Source organism: Tachyglossus aculeatus, chromosome 14, assembly GCF_015852505.1.
Source record: "Tachyglossus aculeatus isolate mTacAcu1 chromosome 14, mTacAcu1.pri, whole genome shotgun sequence".
Classification (NCBI taxonomy): domain Eukaryota; kingdom Metazoa; phylum Chordata; class Mammalia; order Monotremata; family Tachyglossidae; genus Tachyglossus; species Tachyglossus aculeatus.
In genome coordinates, this window is record NC_052079.1 from 29,283,489 (window position 1) to 29,302,605 (window position 19,117).

Here is a 19,117-nt window from a genome sequence, read left to right on the forward strand (position 1 = left end):
GGCCTTCCCTGACTAAGCCCTGCTTTCCTGTCATCCCACACCCTTCCGCATCTCCCTGACTTGCTCCCTTTATTCATCCCCCCTCCCAGCCCCACAGCACTTATGTACATATCTGTAATTTATTTATTTATATTAATGTATGTCTCCCCCTCTAGACTGTAAGCTTGTTGTGGGCAGGGATCGTATCTGTTCATTGTTGTATTGTACTCTCCCAAGCGCTTAGTACTCAATTAATATGAGTGATTTACTGACTGACTGTCATGGACTGTGTCCAACCCTATTAGCTTGTATTTCCCCCAACACTTAATACAGTAGCTGGCACAGAGTAAAGGTCTTGTCTTTTCTTGTTTTATGCTGTCAAGTCGTTTCTGACCCATAGCGACACCACGGACACATCTTTCCCAGAACACCCCGCTGTCCATCTGCAATCATTCTGATAGTGGATCCATAGAGTTTTCTTGGTCAAAATCCGGAAGTAATTTACCGTTGCCGCCTTCCGTGAAGTAAATGTGAGTCTCCACCCTTGACTCTAACCCATGCCACTGCTGCCCAGTGTGGGTGAATTTTGACTTGTAGTAGATTGCCTTCCACTTTCAAGCCACTACCCAAGCTAGGAGTGGAATGGAGTAGGCTTCTAATTGACTCTCCCTCCCATAGCTGAGACTGGTAGAGTACTGGAAACTAGTGCTTAACAAATACCAAAAACAAAACAAAGCAACCAAAGAACTAGATCCTTTGACTTCCAGGCCTGTGCTCTTTCCACTGTCATGCCGCTCCTCACATTGAACAACATATTTCTGGACATTACCTATCCCGAGCAACCAATTGACAGCATTAGCCATGGAAACCACTGCAAGTAAGTCCTACTGTCACTCATTAGAGTGCAATTCCAAGGTGAGCACAAATCTCCACTCTTTAAAAGTTGGATGACTAACCTGAATTAACTTAGAGAAATCTATTTCATTGATTTGTAATTTAAGCCCAGGATTTGTGGACTCCATCAGTCAATTTTATTTATTGAATGCTTAATGTGTGCGTAGTACTGTAATAAGGGCTTGGGAGAGTACACTATAACAGTAAACAGATGCATACCCTGCCCACAACAAGTTTACAGTCTAGAGGGGCTGACGGGCACTTATGGAACTAGAAGTAAGCTCACTGTGGGCAGGGAATGTACAATTATTGTTGTATTATACTCTCTCAAGGGCTTAGTACAGTGCTCTGCACACAGGGAGCGCTCAATGGTAAATATGATTGTATGAAAGTAGCGTAGCGGCCTTGGGTTGCGGTCGAGGGCCAGGGGGGTGCAGCACCCCTCCTCCTTTGCAGGTTTATATTGACAGCTGGAAGGCAACGATTAAATGTGAGGTTCAGGCCCTATGCAAATAATGCTTTTCCCTTCCACTTTAAACTGCCTCCCAAGAACAAAGAGCCATGTTCAGATAGCAGAGCTTCCAGCAATTGCTTGAAACCAGTTCACAAAAATGAACTTTCCAATTCCCCTCACAAGTAGTAAAATGAATAATCTGTGTACAGTGTTTGCAAATCAACGCAAATAACGTTAGTTCCCAAACACAAAGGTTGTTTGTTATGTAAGTCCTTCGGTTAGAGAATACTCAAAATGTTTTTACCAGTTATACAAAGCTTATATTGTGCTTTCATTGCCCATTTCAGCTAAAGCTGGAAAAAAAGATCCACAGTCATTCCCAGCAGATACTTCTCTGACGTTGTACTGGGTATAATAATAATAATATTTAAGTGCTTACCAGGTGCCAAGTAATAATAATAATGATGATGATGATGGTATTTGTTAAGTGCTTACTATATGCAAAGTACTGTTCTAAGCATTGGGGGGATACAAGGTGATGAAGTGTCCCACGTGGGGCTCACAATCTTAATCCCCATTTTCCAGATGAGGTAACTGAGGCCCAGAGAAGTGAAGTGACTTGCCCAAAGTCACACAGTCACACAGTGGCGGAGCTGGGATTAGGACCCATGACCTCTGACTCCCAAGCCCGGGCTCTTTCCACTGAGCCACAGTGCTTCCATTTGATAAGCACTGGGATAGACACAAGATAATCAGGTCCCACATGGGGCTCGCATTCTAAGTAGGAGGCAGCACAGGTATTGAATCCCCAATTTCCAGATGAAGGAACTGAGGCACAGAGAAGTGAAGTGACTTTCCCAAGGCCACACAACAAACGAGTTCGGAGCTAGGATTAGAACCCAGGTCCTCTGACTCCCAGACCTGTGCTCTTTCCGTCAGTTCACGCTGCTTCCCATGCTGTTGAGTATGATAGTTTAGGAAAGGAATATCTTATCACCCATAAAATAGCCCATGGGATATATATAGGGTGTCCACGAGCACCCTGAAGAATGCAGAACACCCCTTGGATGACCCAAGGAGCAACAGAAGTGTATTCCTTTCCAAGCTTTTTGGCTACATTGTCTTTGAAACAGCCACTCACAGCTCTTGTTGGAGGAGGGTCTGAAGATGTAAGGGATGAAGGAGTTGGGTTAATCAATCAATCGAACATATTTATTGAGCACATACTGTGTTCAGAGCATTGTACTAAACCCTAGGGAGAGTACACTATAAAGGAGTTGGTAGACAAGTTCCTTGCCCACAGTGAGCTTACCGTCTAGAGGGGGAAAACATTTCCCAGAATACAAAAAGTGGTTTCCTTAAAGTTAGGCAACCTTTCCAAGGAAATGAGGGATGGTGTTTGTTCCTAGACAGAAGCAGTGCCTTAATAACTTCTGCTTGAAATCCATCCATTTATTTGGATCTCTCCTCTCTGAGCTGCTGGTAACTTGAATTTACACCCTCTGATGCCTTTCGGCACTGGGAATGATGAATCAGTAAAACAGTCATATTTATTGAGTGCTTTCTGTGTGCAGAGCAGTGTACTTTGTGCTGGAGAATAGATTTTAACAGGCCTACCAATATGGTAAACTTGCCTCTGACCATCTAGTTAATGTTCTGTGGTAAAGTTTAGGTCAGGCACAAAGGGGTTTGGACATGCTTTTTGACTATCCTTGTTTTCTCTGTGAATTCCAGTGCTCGTTTGTTTAAATTATTGCTTGCGATTATTGTGTGCGGAACTTTCCTCTCTCAAAGTGTTTACTGGAAGTTTCATGGCTACCCCGAGGCCATCCACCGACTCATTTTCCAAAACTTTGAAAGATTTATTAGCACTCTAATTTTTTCTGGATATTTCTGGTTGGAGTTGGGGATTTTGCTATTCATTGGGAGATACTTTGCAGAGGTTATCAAGAGTTTCGCAATCTGATGTCTCCAGGTGGGAAGCTTGGAAAAATTCTGGGGAAAAAAATGTGTTAAATCTTGAGACTCTTGACAAGGAAATCAGCAGTTCCAGGGATGAATTGGATCGGTCTCTCCTAATTTGGCAAAGTAAAATAGATCAGAGGTTTAATGGGAATTCAGCATGATCTGATGAGAGGCAGTCAGCCTGTTGGAAAGAGCACAGGCCTGGGAATCAGCAATCTTGGGGTCTAGACCCAGCTCTGGCACTTGCCTTGGGCAAGTCACTGTGCCTTAGTTTCCTCTTCTATAAATTGGCCTAAAATACCTTTTCATTCCAATAGATTATAAGCCCCATGTGGGGCAGGAATTGTTTTCAAGGTATCTATCCTAATGCTAGGCACATAGTAAGTGCTTAATAAATAACACCATTGTTTTTATTTTCTGACTAGAATAGAAGGATTCTAGTTATCAACCTTACCAGACAACCAGGAAGATTTGATTAATAGAAACCAGTGTGATTTGTTCAGGCTGCCCAAGATCACAAAAAACAGTGGCAGAGACGAGATTAGAACTCAAGTCCTTGGACTCCCAGCCCCATGCTCATTCCAATAGGCCATGCTGATAAGCCATTGCAGCCAATTTTGAAGGTGGTAGTAGCTTTGAGATAGTACGTGAATGGCCTAGTGGCAAGAGCATGGGCTTGGGAGTCAGAGGTTGTGGGTCCTAATATAGGCTCCACTTGTCTGCTGTGTGACCTGGGGCAAATCACTTAACATTTCTGTACCTCAGTTACCTCATCTGTAAAATGGGGATTGAGACTGTGAGCCCCACGTGGGACAACCTGATTACCTTGTATCTCCCCCAGTGCTTAGAACAATGCTTGGCACATAGTAAGTGCTTAGCAAATACAATAATAATAATAATAATAATAATAATAACAAGGATAAGAGGATTGCATCCTTTAAAACTGATGATGAGTTTCTGTTTGATGTGGAGGTGGATGGGCAACCATTGGAGGTTCTTGAGGAGTGGGGAAATATGGACTGAATGTTTTTGCAGAAAAATGATCTAGGCATAAGAGTGAATTGTGGACTGGATTGGGGAGAGACAGGGGGCAGAAAGGTCAGCAAGGAGGCTGACAGTAGTCAAGGAGGGATGTGGTAAGTAATTGTATTAACATGGTAGCAGTTTGGATGGAGAGGAAAGGGTGATTCTAGTGATTTTGTGAAGGTTGAATCAATCAATCAATCATATTTATTGAGCGCTTGCTGTGTGCAGAGCACTGTACTAAGTGCTTGGGAAGTACAAACTGGCAACATATAGAGATAGTCCCTATCCAACAGTGGGCTCACAGTCTAGAAGGGGGAGACAGAGAACAAAAGCAAACATACTAACAAAATAAAATAGAATAGATAGGTACAGGTAAAACAAATAAATAGAGTAATAAATATGTACAAACATATATACATATATACAGGTGCTGTGGGGAAGGGAAGGAGGTAAGATGAACTGACAGGATTTAGTGACAGACTATGTGCGTTGAGTGAGAGAGGTCAGTGGAGGAAAATATCAAAGCTATGGATTTTTGAGACAGAGAGGATGATGGTGTGGTCTGCAGTGATGGGAAAGTCTCTGGGGAATATTGGGTTTGGGTGGAAAGATAAGGAGTTCTGTTTTGGACATGTTTAGTGAGTCATTGGTATTTATTGAGTTCTTGTTTTGTGCAGAGTCCTAAGTACGAAGCACTTGGAAGAGTACGACACAGTTGCAAAATACAAGTTCTACTCTCAAGACGCTTGCAGTCTAATGGCAGGCATTAAAATGAATTACAGATAAGATCCCCTCTCACGGTGACACCTGCACAGTTTCCAGTATTCTACCAGTCTCAGCTAAGAGAGGGAGAGTGAAGCAGAGGCATAACCATTCCATTCTTAGCATGGCCAGTGGGTAGCAAGTGGAAGGCAATCTGCTGCAAGTCAAAACTCATCTGTGCTGGGCAGCAGTAGCTTGGGAGAGAGTCAAGGGCAGAGACTCAAGTTTACTGTGCGGAAGCAGGCAATGGTAAACCACTTCCATATTTTTTCCGAGAAAACTTTGTGGATACCCTTCCAGAACGATTGCGGATGGAGATGGCGTGTTCTGGGAGAGATATGTCCATGGAATCGCTATGGGTTGGAGATGACTCGATGGCATAAGACAAGACAGATAAGGTAAGTGACTGAGTATAGCAATGTATATTTTAACGTTGTGGCAGTGGAGATGGAGGGGAGTACCTAAGTGCTTAGTGGGTGAGACCAACTGCAAGGGTGCTTCTCTGTGCCTGTTACCTCATCTGTATAATAAGAATTAAGACTGTGAGCCCCATGAGGGGCAGTGTCCAACTCGATTTATTTGTATCCACCCCAGCCTGGCACATATGCACAAGGCCTGGCACATAGTAAGTGCTTAACAAATACTATCATTACTATTATTAGGGGGATTTGAGCTTAGTTCAGGAAAGTTTTATGGAACGGTTTCAGTTGAGTTTTAAGATGGGGAAAGTGCTGGCATGTCAGATGTGTAGGGAGAGGAGGAGGTTCCAGAATGGAGAGAGGACCTGAGAAAGGAGGCCTTCCCAGACTAAACCCTGCTTTTCCTCAGCTCCCCATCCCTTCTGCATCACCCAGCCTCACTATGAACTAAGAAGAAAACAGACATCACTAGAAAACTAATTTTCTTCCAAACAACACTAAAATATTCTAATTAATGATTTTCTTGTGAGCAAACTTTTATATGAGACAAATAGAGGTAAATGACAATGCAGAAGTATTCCTTCTTTTAACTATCAGCCAATCAATTGCATTTATTGAGTGCTTACAATGGGCAAAGCATTATACTAAGTGCTTAGGACAATACAATATAATAGAGATGATTGATCTGCCCCCTGTCCACAATGAGTTTGCTATTGTTTTGATATGGCTTGTGACTAGTAATATGGCATATCTCAGATTCTGAAAGATCAAATTTCACGTGGGAAAATGAGCATTTCTCTTTGAGCAGAAAAAGAGCCACATTCATTATATAATTTGGTTGTCTCAGACTCTGAACTTTATATCATTTCACAAACTGTTGGATGATTCAGCTGCCAAACTCCTTTTGAAAAGCAAGACTGAAATACAAAGCTGTCAAATAGACATTGGCAGGGAGGATTATTCATAGGAACACAATCAGAAAGTCTTTTTGTAGCTGTGGCTTAGCATTTCATCTAAACCATCCTTTACTTTCCAGCTAGTCATGGATGGTTATTTTGTTTGTAATCTAGGCAACCTGTCATTTGTGCAACAGTGCCGAAGGGGATTTAAAACCATTTTGTTACAAGCTCTCTCTCCTCTTGTAGACCACAGGAAATATTCCTTTCCAGAGAAGCAGCGTGGCTCAGTGGAAAGAGCATGGGCTTTAGAGTCAGAGGTCATGGGTTCGAATCTCCCTCCACCACATGTCTGCTGTGTGACATTGGGCAAGTCACTTAACTTCTACGAGCCTGAGTTACCTCATCTGTAAAATGGGGATTAAGACTGTGAGCCCCATGTGGGACAACCTGATCACCTTGTATCCCCCCAGCGCTTAGAACAGTGCTTTGCACATAGTAAGCGCTTAACAAATGCCATTATTATTATTATTATTATTCCATCTAAATGTATCAACAATTAGAAGCCTTACTTTTGTTATCCTTTTTCATAAAGTAAATACATTAAATTGTGATCATCCACTGTGCTTGTTACTTAGGAAGGCTCAGCACTTAAAAAGTAGAAAAGACAAATCAATGCATTAGGAGAAGGTGAAGCAATCTACCATTTTTTCAATCTTTCTGGCATAACTGATGAAAATAGTTATATGAGGTGAAAAGACTGAATGCCAAACTGTGAGATCAATTTAATTTATAAAGTTGATAATGTACTACACTTTTCTAAAAAAACATGAAATAGGATATTTGGAAAGAAAGTAAGTGAAGTCCTTTTTATACAGTTTCAATTTGGTTATTGTGAAACTGGCTTTTTTGGTGGTTGCTAGTTCTTTAGAAGATTACTTTGTACTACTATGAAAAAGGCTTTTAGTGAATCATAAAATCAACCTGAGGCTTTTCCCTAGGATCTGACAAGTCCCAGGCAATTCTTTTGGAAAGTTGAGATTCGAAGCCACCTCGGCTTATGCAAAGTCAGTAAATCATATTCCCTAAAGCTGGATATAGGGATCTTTTATCAATCAAAGAAATTTATTAAGCTCTTACTGTGTGCAGAGCTCTGTGCCAAGCACTTGGGAGAGCATACTACCGCAGAACTGATAGACACATTCCCACAAGGAGTTTACAGTTTAGGGATTTATGTTTTGCATTGGTTCATATGGAGGCTTTCAGTGCCTCTGAAGAAGAGAACTGAAATACACTCAGTTCTTCTATAAACTGGGGAATTTCATCCTTGACCAACTCTAATTTAAGGGAAGCTCATGAGGTGGGGGAAAAAAAAACCCAGCCATCCCTTCCCCTCATCATTTCTGCATGACATTATTTCATTGGGCTTTGCCCATGTGCAACTTTCCAAGGGTCATCATTACATCCCACTGCAGAGATGCAGCACTTTCCTTGACATGAATAATAATAATAACAATAATAAGAATTGTGGTATTTGTTAAGTGCTCACTATGTGCCAAACACTGTTTTAAGCGCTGGGGTAGATACAAGGTAATCAGGTTAGACATAGCCCCTGTCCCAAATAGGGCATACAGTCCTAATCCTCATTTTGCAGATGAAGTAACCGAGGCACAAAGAAGTGAAGTGACTCACTGAAGGCCACATTGCTGACATGTGGCAGAGCCAGGATTAGTAATTATAGTGATGGTATTTGTTAACTGCTTACTATGTGCCAGGCATTGTACTAAGCGCTGAGGTGGATACAAATAAATAGGGTTGGACATCCCAGTCCCACTTGGGGCTCACACTCTCAATCCCCATTTTACAGATGAGATAACTGAGGCTCAGAGAAGGGAAGTGACTAGCCCAAAGCCACACAGCAGATGAGTGGCGGAGCCAGGATTAGAACCCATTAGTTGGTAATGGAACCCAGATCTTCTGACTCCCAGGCCCGTGCTCTGTTCACTTTGCTTATTATGGGCAGAGAACGTGTCCACCAACTCTGTTATATTGTACCCTCTCAAGGACTTCGTACAGGGCTCTGCACCCAACAAGTGCTCAGTAAATACCATTGATTGATGAATTGACTGGTGGTGTCAGATTCTCTGTTTGGTCTATAAAAAGAGTATGAGAGTATTGGTGTTGCCCTCCGGTCTTTCCCGGTATTTATCCATTCAATCGTATTTATTGAGCACTCACTGTGTGCAAAGCACTCTACTGTATCTAGCATACTGCCAAGATCACAGCTGCTGCTGCATGAGGGAAACAGAGTGGCTTAGTGGAAAGAGCCCTGGCCTGCGAGTCCATTCTCAGCACCGCCATTTACCTGTTGTATAACCTTGGGCAAGTCAACCAGCTTCTCTGGGTCTCAGTTCCCTCACCTGCAAAATGGTGATTCAACACCTGTTCTCTCTCCAACTTAGAATGTGAGCCCAATGTGGGACCTGATTGTCTTGCACGTATATATCAATCAATCAATTGTATCTATCGAGTGCTTACTGTGTGCAGAGTCCAACTCTGGAGTTCAACTCCAACTCTCTCCTAGACCCCCTCCAATCTGGCTTCCGTCCCCTACACTCCACCGAAACTGCCCTCTCAAAGGTCACCAATGACCTCCTTCTTGCCAAATCCAATGGCTCCTACTCTATCCTAATCCTCCTCGACCTCTCTGCCGCCTTCAACACTGTGGGCCACCCCCTTCTCCTCAACACGCTATCCAACCTTGGCTTCACAGACTCTGTCCTCTCCTGGTTCTCCTCTTATCTCTCCAGTTGTTCATTCTCTGTGTCCTTTGCGGGCTCCTCCTCCCCCTCTCATCCCCTTACTGTAGGGGTTCCTCAAGGGTCAGTTCTTCTAGACTCACTCCCTTGGTGAACTCATTTGCTCCCACGTTTTCAACTATCATCTCTACATTGATGACATCCAAATCTACATCTCCGCCCATGCTCTCTCTCCCTCTCTCCAGGCTAGTATCTCCTCCTGCCTTCAGGACATCTCCATCTGCATGTCTGCCCACTATCTAAAACTCAGTATGTCCAAGACTGAGCTCCTTATCTTCCCTCCCAAACCCTGTCCTCTCCCTGACTTTTCTGTCACTGTAGACGGCACTACCATCCTTCCCGTCTCACAAGCCCGCAACCTTGGTGTCACCCTCACCTCCGCTCTCTCATTCACCCCACACATCCAATCCATCACCAAAACTTGTCGGTCTCACCTCTAGAACATTACCAAGATCTGCCCTTTCTTCTCCATCCAAACCGCTACCTTGCTGGTTCAACCTTTCATCCTATCCTGACTGGATTACTGCATCAGCCTCCTCTCTGATCTCCCATCCTCCTGTCTCTCCCCACTTCAGTCTATATTTCACTCTGCTGCCTGGATTATCTTTGTACAGAAACACTCTGGGCATGACACTCCCCTCCTCGAAAATCTCCAGTGGTTGCCTGTCAACCTACGAATCAAGCAGACTCCTCACTTTTGGCTTCAAGGCTCTCCATCACCTTGCCCCCTCCTACCTCACCTCCCTTCTCTCCTTCCACAACCCAGCCTGCACCCTCCACTCCTCTGCCGCTAACCTCCTCACTGTGCCTCGTTCTCACCTATCCCACCATCAACCCCTGGCCCACGTCCTTCCCACTGGCCTGCAATGCCCTCCCTCCACATATCCACCAAACTAGCTCTCTTCCTCCCTTCAAAGCCCTACTGAGCACTCACCTCCTCCAGGAGGCCTTCCCAGACTAAGCCCCCTTTTTCCTCTCCTCCTCCCCATCCCATTCTCTGCCCTATCTCCTTCCCTCCCCACAGCAGTTGTATATATTTGTACAGATTTATTACTCTATTTTATTTGTGCATATTTACTATTCTATTTATTTTGTTAATGATGTGTATATAGCTATAATTCTATTTATTCTGATGATTTTGACACCTGCCTACATGTTTTGTTTTGTTGTTTGTCTCCCCCTTCTAGGCTGTAAACCTGTTAATGGTCAGGGACTGTATATGTTGCCTACTTGTACTTCCCAAGCGCTTAGTACAGTGCTCTGCACACAGTAAGTGCTCAATAAATATGATTGAATGATTGAATGAATGCAGAGGCCTGTACTAAGCACTTGGGAGAATACAATACAACAGAGTTGGTAGACACATTCCCTGCTCACAATGGACTTACAGTCTAGAAGGGGAGACAGACATTTTTAAAATAAATTATGGATGTGTGCTTAAGTGCTGTAGGTCTGAGGGAGGGGTGAAAAAAGGGGGCAAATCCTAGTGCAAGGGTAATGCAAAAGGGAGTGGGAGAAGAGAAAATGAGGGCTTAGTCTTGGAGGAGGAAATGTGCCTTCAATAAAGCTTTGAAGGAGGGGGAGAGTAGTTGTTGGATATGAAGAGGGAGGACGTTCCAGGCCAAAAGCAGGATGTGGGCTAGAGGTTGGCAGAGGGATAGACAAGACTGAGGTACAGTGAGTAGGTTGGCACTAGAAAAGCAAAATGTGTGGTCTGGGTTGGAGTAGAGGAACAGTGAGGTGAGTTAGAAGAGGTCAAGGGGAATGAGTGCTTTAAAGCTGATGGTAAGGAGCTTCTGTTTGATGCTGGGGAGGATGGCATGGCTTAGTAGAGAAGCAGCATGGCTCAGTGGAAAGAGCCCGGGCTTGGGAGTCGGAAGTTGTGGGTTCTAATCCTGGCTCTGCCACTTACCAGCTGTGTGACTTTGGGCAAGTAACTTAACTTCTCTGTGCCTCAGTTACCTCATCTTAAAATGGGAATTTAGACTGTGAGCCCCATGTGGGACAACCTGATTACCTTGTACCTATGCCAGCGCTTAGAACAATGCTTGGTACATAGTAAGTGCTTAACAAATACCATCATTTATTATTATTATTATTATGGACAACCACTGGAGATTCTCAAGGAGTGGGGAAACATTCATTCATTCATTCAATCGTATTTATTGAGTGCTTACTGTGTGCAGAGCACTGTACTAAATGCTTGGTAAGTACAAGTTGGCAACATATAGAGACAGTCCCTTCCCAACAGTTGGCTCACAGTCTAGAAACATGGACTGAACATTCACTCAATCAATCAAATGTATTGAGCCCTTCCTATGTGCAGAGCACTTTACTAAGCACTTGGGAAAGTACAATACAACAGAAATAGCAGACTTGTTCTCTGCCATAAGGAACTTATGGTCTAGAGGGGGAATGTTTTTGTAGAAAAGTGATGTGGGTAGCAGAGTGAAGTATGGACTGGAGCGGGGAGAGCCAGAAGACAGGGAGATCAGCAAGGTGGCTGATAGAGTAATCAAGGTGGGATAAGACAGTGCTTGCAGTCTAATAGAGTGCTTGGCATAGTAAGTGCTTAGCAAATACCACTATTATTTGGGTCTGAAATCTGCTTGTACACATCTAGCTGTGCCTATTGCTGGTGGTGAATTTCATAGATCAAAGCGTGTGCAGCTGAAAAGGTCAATATGGGATCTATAATCCCGGTCGCATTGGGCACACTAAAAGGTTGTGCACATATATACATACACACATGCACACACAGTCTCTCTCACACCCACAACCACGTACCCACAGGCACATTCACACAATGTAAGGCCATGAGGGTAAGGACCATCTCTGCTTACTCATATATACTAACTCTTGTACTCTCCAAAGTGCTTAGCACAGCACTCTGCCCACAATAGACACTCAATACATGGTTATCTTTGTATATCTGAAAGATTCTCTAGGAAAAAAAAATAGTTCCATGCTCTTCCTCCTGGATATCATCTGGAAAGATGATAAAAGTTGAAATGAAGACTTGAGACCTAAAAGCTGGTATCCCTTAACAATGATGAGACTGGATCTTCAGTCCCATGAAATAAAAAAGCAATATCAATCTCACACATCTTTTAAAACACGATAGACAACCAAGCAAATTTGGCCAAAAAAGTGATTTGGTGAAGCTGCTTTGGGGTCTCTATTTCTAGGAAAGTTCATTAAGTCTCACACAACTTTGAGAAGAAACTTCTAAATATTTATAACCAACTCACCTTATTCCCTCCACTTCACTAACTCATTTTTTTAACCAACATTTTCAAGCAAAATCAAATATTCCAGAGACCCTAGAAAGTGTTTAGAGAATTCAGTTCCTAGTTTTTGTTGTCTTCTTTGAAAAGTGGATGGTTCCCCACATAAAGCAAGTTATTAAACCTACATAGAATATGGTTTTGGCTTGGGCATTGTATACTCCTCTTAAAGCACCATGGCACAGTCTCATTATTTTTCTCTGCTACATCTGCGGATGTTACAAAAGGGTAATTCAATCCAAAAAAGGAGTGGGATTTGCAGATGTAGTGGGTGTAACTAATACAGGCTCAGGTAAGATGTTACCATGCATTACTAATGAGAGATTCCTAGCCAGTGAAGTGGCATACCAACTTCTCTAAAGATTCAGAAGGGGTTTGCAATCAGGACGGCTGAGATATCTTTCCACTTCACTCAGCCCTTCTTTATTATTGATCTGTTTTTATGAAATCTTAAGCACACTACAAAGACACGTACCTCTAAGATGTCATCATAGAAAAGGTCATCAATTGGGATACATTTCATCTTAAGAAGCTATACTGAAATGAACATTGTAGGAAAACTCATTTTAATGATACTCTGGACTTTTTTCTTGGTTTATATACTGCTCTTTTCCTTGCAAGGTAAGATCATAGATAAGAAATATAGTTTATATTTGTTGTGTCATGTTCATTGAATCGTTGTTTTTATTAATATAAGGTCATTTTAAATTAAATTTAAATTAATGCAATCATTTCAATTAAGTGAAAAGGTAGAAAGAATTTCTAGAAACCTTAATAATGAATAATGCTGGATGATTTATAGAGATTTTACATTTGATATTTAAGGGGAGATACAAATTAGTAGTAGGCAGTGTGCTTTGATGCTTTCTCTATGCTCTTATTAACCCATGTGCATTTCCTGATATATATATAAATATATGTATATGTATGTATTTACAAGGAAATTAATATATTTATAAGCTTTCTTTGAATAGATGTGTATTAAAATAAAATAGTTGTACCTTCATAAATTCTAATTTCTGAGGCAGTGTCAGACAATTGGATATTTAATGTTTATGCTTCTGAAAAGCATTTCAAAATAATACTGGGGACTCCTGAAATGCTACTGTCATTATTGTTTCTTTTCGAAAAGTATAGCCTAAGAGAGCACATGTGGGCTTGTACTTGACTTGCTAAACTTTTAAGAAAACTGCTGTGAGAATTTATCCTGCAAAGCAGATCAGGAGTGGTATTGGTTGGGTGCTTACTGAGTGCAACACTCTAATGAAAAGAACCAGTGCTTAGAACAGCGCTTGGCACATAGTAAGCACTTAATAAATACTATCGTCATTCTATTTATTTTATTAATGATGTGTACACATCTTAATTCTATTCATTTATATTGATGCTGTTGATTCCTGTCTACTTGTTTTGTTTTGTTGTCTGTCTCTCCCCTTCTAGACTGTAAGCCCATTGTTGGATAGGGATTATATCTGTTGCCCGAATTGTACTTTCCAAGCACTTAGTACAGTGCTCTGCACACAGTAAGCTCTCAATAAATATGATTGCATGAATCATTTGAAGAACCATAAGGTTGGAAGTCACTTTGTGAGTCCATCCAGGCGGTCCATTGCATCTTGATGTGCTACTGACCTAACTGTAGCAGGAAGATAGCAATCTTTTTTTTTTCTTACGAATGTGTGAAGAAGGTGATACCGCAATTATCTTCCACTCATTATTTCAGTCTTTTCAGGCAACCTACCCTTATCTTGAGGGTTGAAATCTCCTGGCTAAATAAGAAAAGTCCAAGTCCAAACTAAAATGTCTCCCAGAACCAATCTGCTCTGGAGTTTTTAAGTACCACAGCCATTAATTCCTTCAAGTTTAAATAAGAAAATATATGTAGCCTAATTTTGAATTATTTTCATCCTAACAGGATCTGTGTGTGCCTCATCTCTCTTGACAAGAACACCAAGGTGAGTATGCCTATTTGTTTACCACTGCATAAAGGCAGATCACATTGGAGTAGGCCAGATAAAATGGGATATTCATATTTATTATTATCTTCTGGGAAAAATTCCTCAGTGGAACACATCAAAAGGAATTTAAATGAGATGCACTCTTGACAGTATTTCCCATGAAATAGTAATTGATAGGCTTCAATCTCATTTGTAAAACAAAAAAAACTTTCTCCACAAAAGAATTGTTCTTAGGTGTCAAGTGACTGCAGACATTAGGTAGATAGTATCTTACTGAATAACTGTTTGTTTCTGTGAAAGGTTTTTAAAGCATGAAGGTCATCTACTTTTTTTTCTCACCATCATTGTTGTTTCATATATATTAAGAGCTTGTTGAAAATGTAAAGAAATATACAATGAAACTGATTAAATTTTAGATATTCACAGCTAGTCTAATGTAACAGTGCTTCAGTGCTTGGCACATAATAGGTGCTTAACAAATACCGTTATTATCATTATTATTATTATTATTTATTTTATGCCAGTTTAGTAATTCCTATAATAATAAAATTTAATTCACTGATAGAACAGTTTTTTTTTTAATTGTATAGACAATAGCATAAAAAATGAATTAAATACTGTTAAAAGGAGAACATGTTCCTGGCAATGAACAGTAAATCAAATTTACAGGCTAGCTTTTAGTTGTAATGTAAAGTAGCTTATTTAAAAAAAGAGAAAGATTTCTTTGCAGTGTAGACAGTCCAATTCCAAATTTTATTTCATCATTACTGAATAATAATGCTATGAATTTGATTATATCAAAAGCTAAGAAAAACTTCAATAATTGAGGATGTGAGTAAGCAAATGATGTCCCCATGAGTTCATTTCCCCAGAGTCACAGTCTGAACGTTGATCCTGCAGTGTCATACTAATTTGTTTATTCCTCCCTCCAAAAGAAACACGTTCCTCCCTGAACAGACAGTTTATATTGGGGATCTGAAAGATCTGTGAGCCTTCTCGAATTCTGTAAATCGAGACTACTTCTCTCTCTTCAAAAGAGGGCACCTTTAAAATGTTAACTCAAGAAAGACCTCTTTCATAAAATGATGGAAATCAGTAAGGAAAAAAACCCGCCAGCTCTCCCTTAGGAGCTGCTCATTCAGGTTGCCTGGAGACCTTTAATTATACAAGATCCTTTTGTTTTCCTCCAGGAATGGGTTTGGTGCAATTCGACAGAAAAGAGATCTCCTAGCAGCTCAGGTAGGTTATGCGTCAGGCAGAAAAAGACAGAGACATACTCCATTCGGCAACTGGGACTTTGCGGCTCCTAGAACAATGATGTCTTTGTGGACGAGAATGGAAGTGGTAATACTAAGACAGGGAAGAAGAGGAAGAGGAGAAGGAAGGAGCAAGAAAAAAGAGGAGGAGAAGGAAGAGGAAGAGGAGGAGAAAGGAAAGTAGTAGGAGGAGAGTAGGGAGAAACATAAAGAGAGGGAGGCCCTTTTTTACATGAGGAAAACTCAAAGAAGAGAAGAGGAGGAAGAGAAGGAGGAAGTGGTGGTGAGGGTAATTTCAGGGCTACTTTTTCAAAGTTAAATTCGTACTAACCTTCATTAAACAAATGAAACAACAGCCTGAAAAAAATGCGCAGTCAGCTCCAGCTACATCCTCATTGCCACTCACATTTAGAGCCATGAGCTAAATCCTAAATTGAATACCAAATAAATAATTCAGACATGGTCCTTGCCCCACAAGGGTCTCACAGTCTAGGAAGGAAAGGATGGAAATCCTGACAAGAAAAATCTAATACAGGCAAGTTACAAACAGTCCATGGCTAAGGGCAAAGAAGGGATATATCAACTATCGTTCATTCATTCATTCATTCATTCAATCGTATTTATTGAGAGCTTACTGTGTGTAGAGCACTGTATTAAGTGCTTGGGAGAGTACAATATAACAATGAACAGGTGGATTCCCTCACAACGAGCTTACAAGCCAGAGGGGCCGGTCTGGAGTGCCCCCCTTTCTCCACAGGTTATGGTCTCAAGCCTCTCCAGCATTCCAACATTTCTTCATTCATTCATTCATTCAATCGTATTTATTGAGCACTTACTGTGTGTAGAGCACTGTACTAAGCACTTGGAAAGTATAATTCAGCAATAAAGAGAGAATATCCCTGCCCACAACGGGCTCACAGTCTAGAGGGGGGGAGTCAGACATTATAACAAGTAAACAGGCATCAATATAAATAAATAGAATTGTAGATATATACATATATACATGAGTGCTGTATGGTGGGGCAATCAGTGGTATTTATTAACTTTTTATGGCACTGTACTAAGCTCTGGGATAGATACAATCCAGTCAAATTGGACACAGTCCATGTCCCTCAAGGGACACACAGTCTTAATCCCCATTTTATCTAGGAGGGAACTGAGGCACAGAAAAGTTAAATGACTTGCCCAAAGCCACACAGTAGACAAATGGCAGAGCCAGGTTTAGAACCCAGGTCGTTCTGACTCCCAGGCCCCTGCTCTTCCTATTAGGCTGTGCTGTTTTATTGAGCACTGTACTAAGCACCTGGGAGAGTAGAATACAACAGAGTTGGGAGACATGATTCCTGCCCGCAAGGAGTTTACGGTCTAGAGGCGGAGACAAAGAGTAAAATAAATTACAGATAAAGGAAATGACAGAGTGTAAGGCTATGTACATAGGTGCTGAGGGGATAGACAGAGTGAATTGCAAGTGCTCTAAAGACAGTCACCACAAGCTTGCAGGATCTGGCTGTTGCTATTCCCTGACTCGTGTGGTGAAGTAGAGTGTGTGTTCAATCAGTCAGTCATCGATCATATTTATTGAGAGCTCATTGTAGTAAGTACTAGGGCTTGGGAGTCAGAGGTCATGGGTTCTAATCCCACTTGTCTGCTGTGTGACCTTGGGTGAGCCACTTAACTTCTCGGTGCCTCAGTTACCTCATCTGTAAAATAGGAATTGAGACTGAGAGCCCCATGTGGGACAACCTGATTACCTTTTAGCTATCCAGTGCTTAGAACAGTGCTTGGCACATGGTAAGTGCTTAACAAATACCATTATTATTATTGTTATCATTATTATATAACATATTTGATAGACATGTTCCCTGCCCACAACGAGCTTACAGTCTTGATGGGGAGATGGGAATTAAAGTAAATTATGGACATTAATTATAATTACTTCGGGGTTGAGGGTGGGGTGAGTAAAGGATACAAATTCAAGTTCAAGGGTGATGCATATGGGAGAGAGAGTATGGGAAATGAGGGCTTAATTGGGAAAGGCATCTTGGAGGGGATATGATTTTAATAAGGTTTTGAAAATGGGGTGAGTGGTGGTCTGTTGGATAAGAAGGGAGAGAGAGTTCCAGGCCAGAGGCAGTATGCTGAAGATGTAGAGGAGACTGAGTTACAGTAAGTAGAGGGGTGTTAAAGGAAAAAAGTGAGCATGTTGGACTGAAGTAGAAAATCAGTGAGGTAAGATAGGAGGAGGCAAGGGGACCGAGTGCTTTAAAGCCAATGGTAAGAAGTTTCTGTTTGATGCAGAGGTGAATGGGCAACCACTGGATGCTCTTGAGGCATGGGGAACAGTGGATTGAACTTTTTTAAAAAAAATGATCTGGGCAGCAGAGAGGAGTATGGACTGGAGTGGGAAGAGACAGAAACAAGGATGAGGAGGTTGTTGCAGTAGTCAAGGCGGGACAGGATACGTGCTTGGATTAATGTGGTAGCAGTTTGGATGGAGTGGAAAGGGCAGATTTTAGCAATGTTGTGAAGGTCAAACTGACAGAGTTTGGTGACAGATTGAATATGCGGATTGAATGACAGTATGAGGGGAGGCATCTACCAACTCATATGTTACTCTCCCAAATGCTTAGTGCAGTGCTCTGACACAGTAAAGCGCTCAGTAAATATGATTAATCAATCAATCAATCAATCAATCATATTTGATTATTTGATTGATTAATTGATTGAGAGAGATGAATCGAGAATAATGCCAAGGTTATGGACTTGTGAGACAGGGAGGATGGTGGTGCTGTCTACAGTAATGGGAAATCGGGGGAAGACAGGGTTGGAAGGGAAGATTAGGAGTTTTTTTTGAACATGTTAAGTTTGAGATGTCCTTGGGACATAGAGGTAGAGATGTCCTGGAGGCAGAAGGAAATACAAGACTGCAGAGAAGGGGAGAAAGATCAGGGCTGGAGATGTAGATTTGGGAATTATCTGCATAGTGATGATAGTTGAAGTCATCGGTGAATCTGTTCTCCAAGGAAGTGACTAAAGATGGAGAATAGAAGGAGGCCCAGAACTACACTTTGAGGGACTCTGCTGTTAGAAGGAGGGAGTCAGAGGAGGAGTCCCTTATTGACCACCCAGACAGAGGACAGTGTCAGAGAAGGCAAAATTAGATGATGTTTCCAAGAGAAGGGGGTGGTCCACAGTGTCGAAGGCAGCTGGAAGGTTGAGGAGGATTAGGATGGAGTAGAAGACATTTGATTTGGCAAGAAGAAGGTAATTGGTTACCTTAAAAAGGGCAGTTTTGGTAGAGTGAAGGGCGTAGAAGCTATATTGGAGGGCGTCAAGGAGAGAGTTGACAAGAGAAAGTGGAGGAAGCAGGAATAGACAAATCTAAGGAGTTAGAGAGGAATG

At 41.7% G+C, this 19,117-nt stretch overlaps 1 protein-coding gene across 1 annotated transcript in view; it reads left to right on the forward strand.

Annotated features, from left to right (window-relative positions):
* The first annotated feature begins 767 nt into the window (after nucleotides 1-767).
* Nucleotides 768-19,117, forward strand: part of OTOGL (otogelin like) — a 158,357-nt gene continuing 140,007 nt past the window's right edge. Inside the window, exons 1-2 of the mRNA XM_038756063.1 lie at nucleotides 768-856; nucleotides 15,650-15,803. Of these exons, the coding sequence (XP_038611991.1) occupies nucleotides 768-856; nucleotides 15,650-15,803 (243 nt within the window). The remainder of the gene's footprint in view (nucleotides 857-15,649; nucleotides 15,804-19,117) is intronic.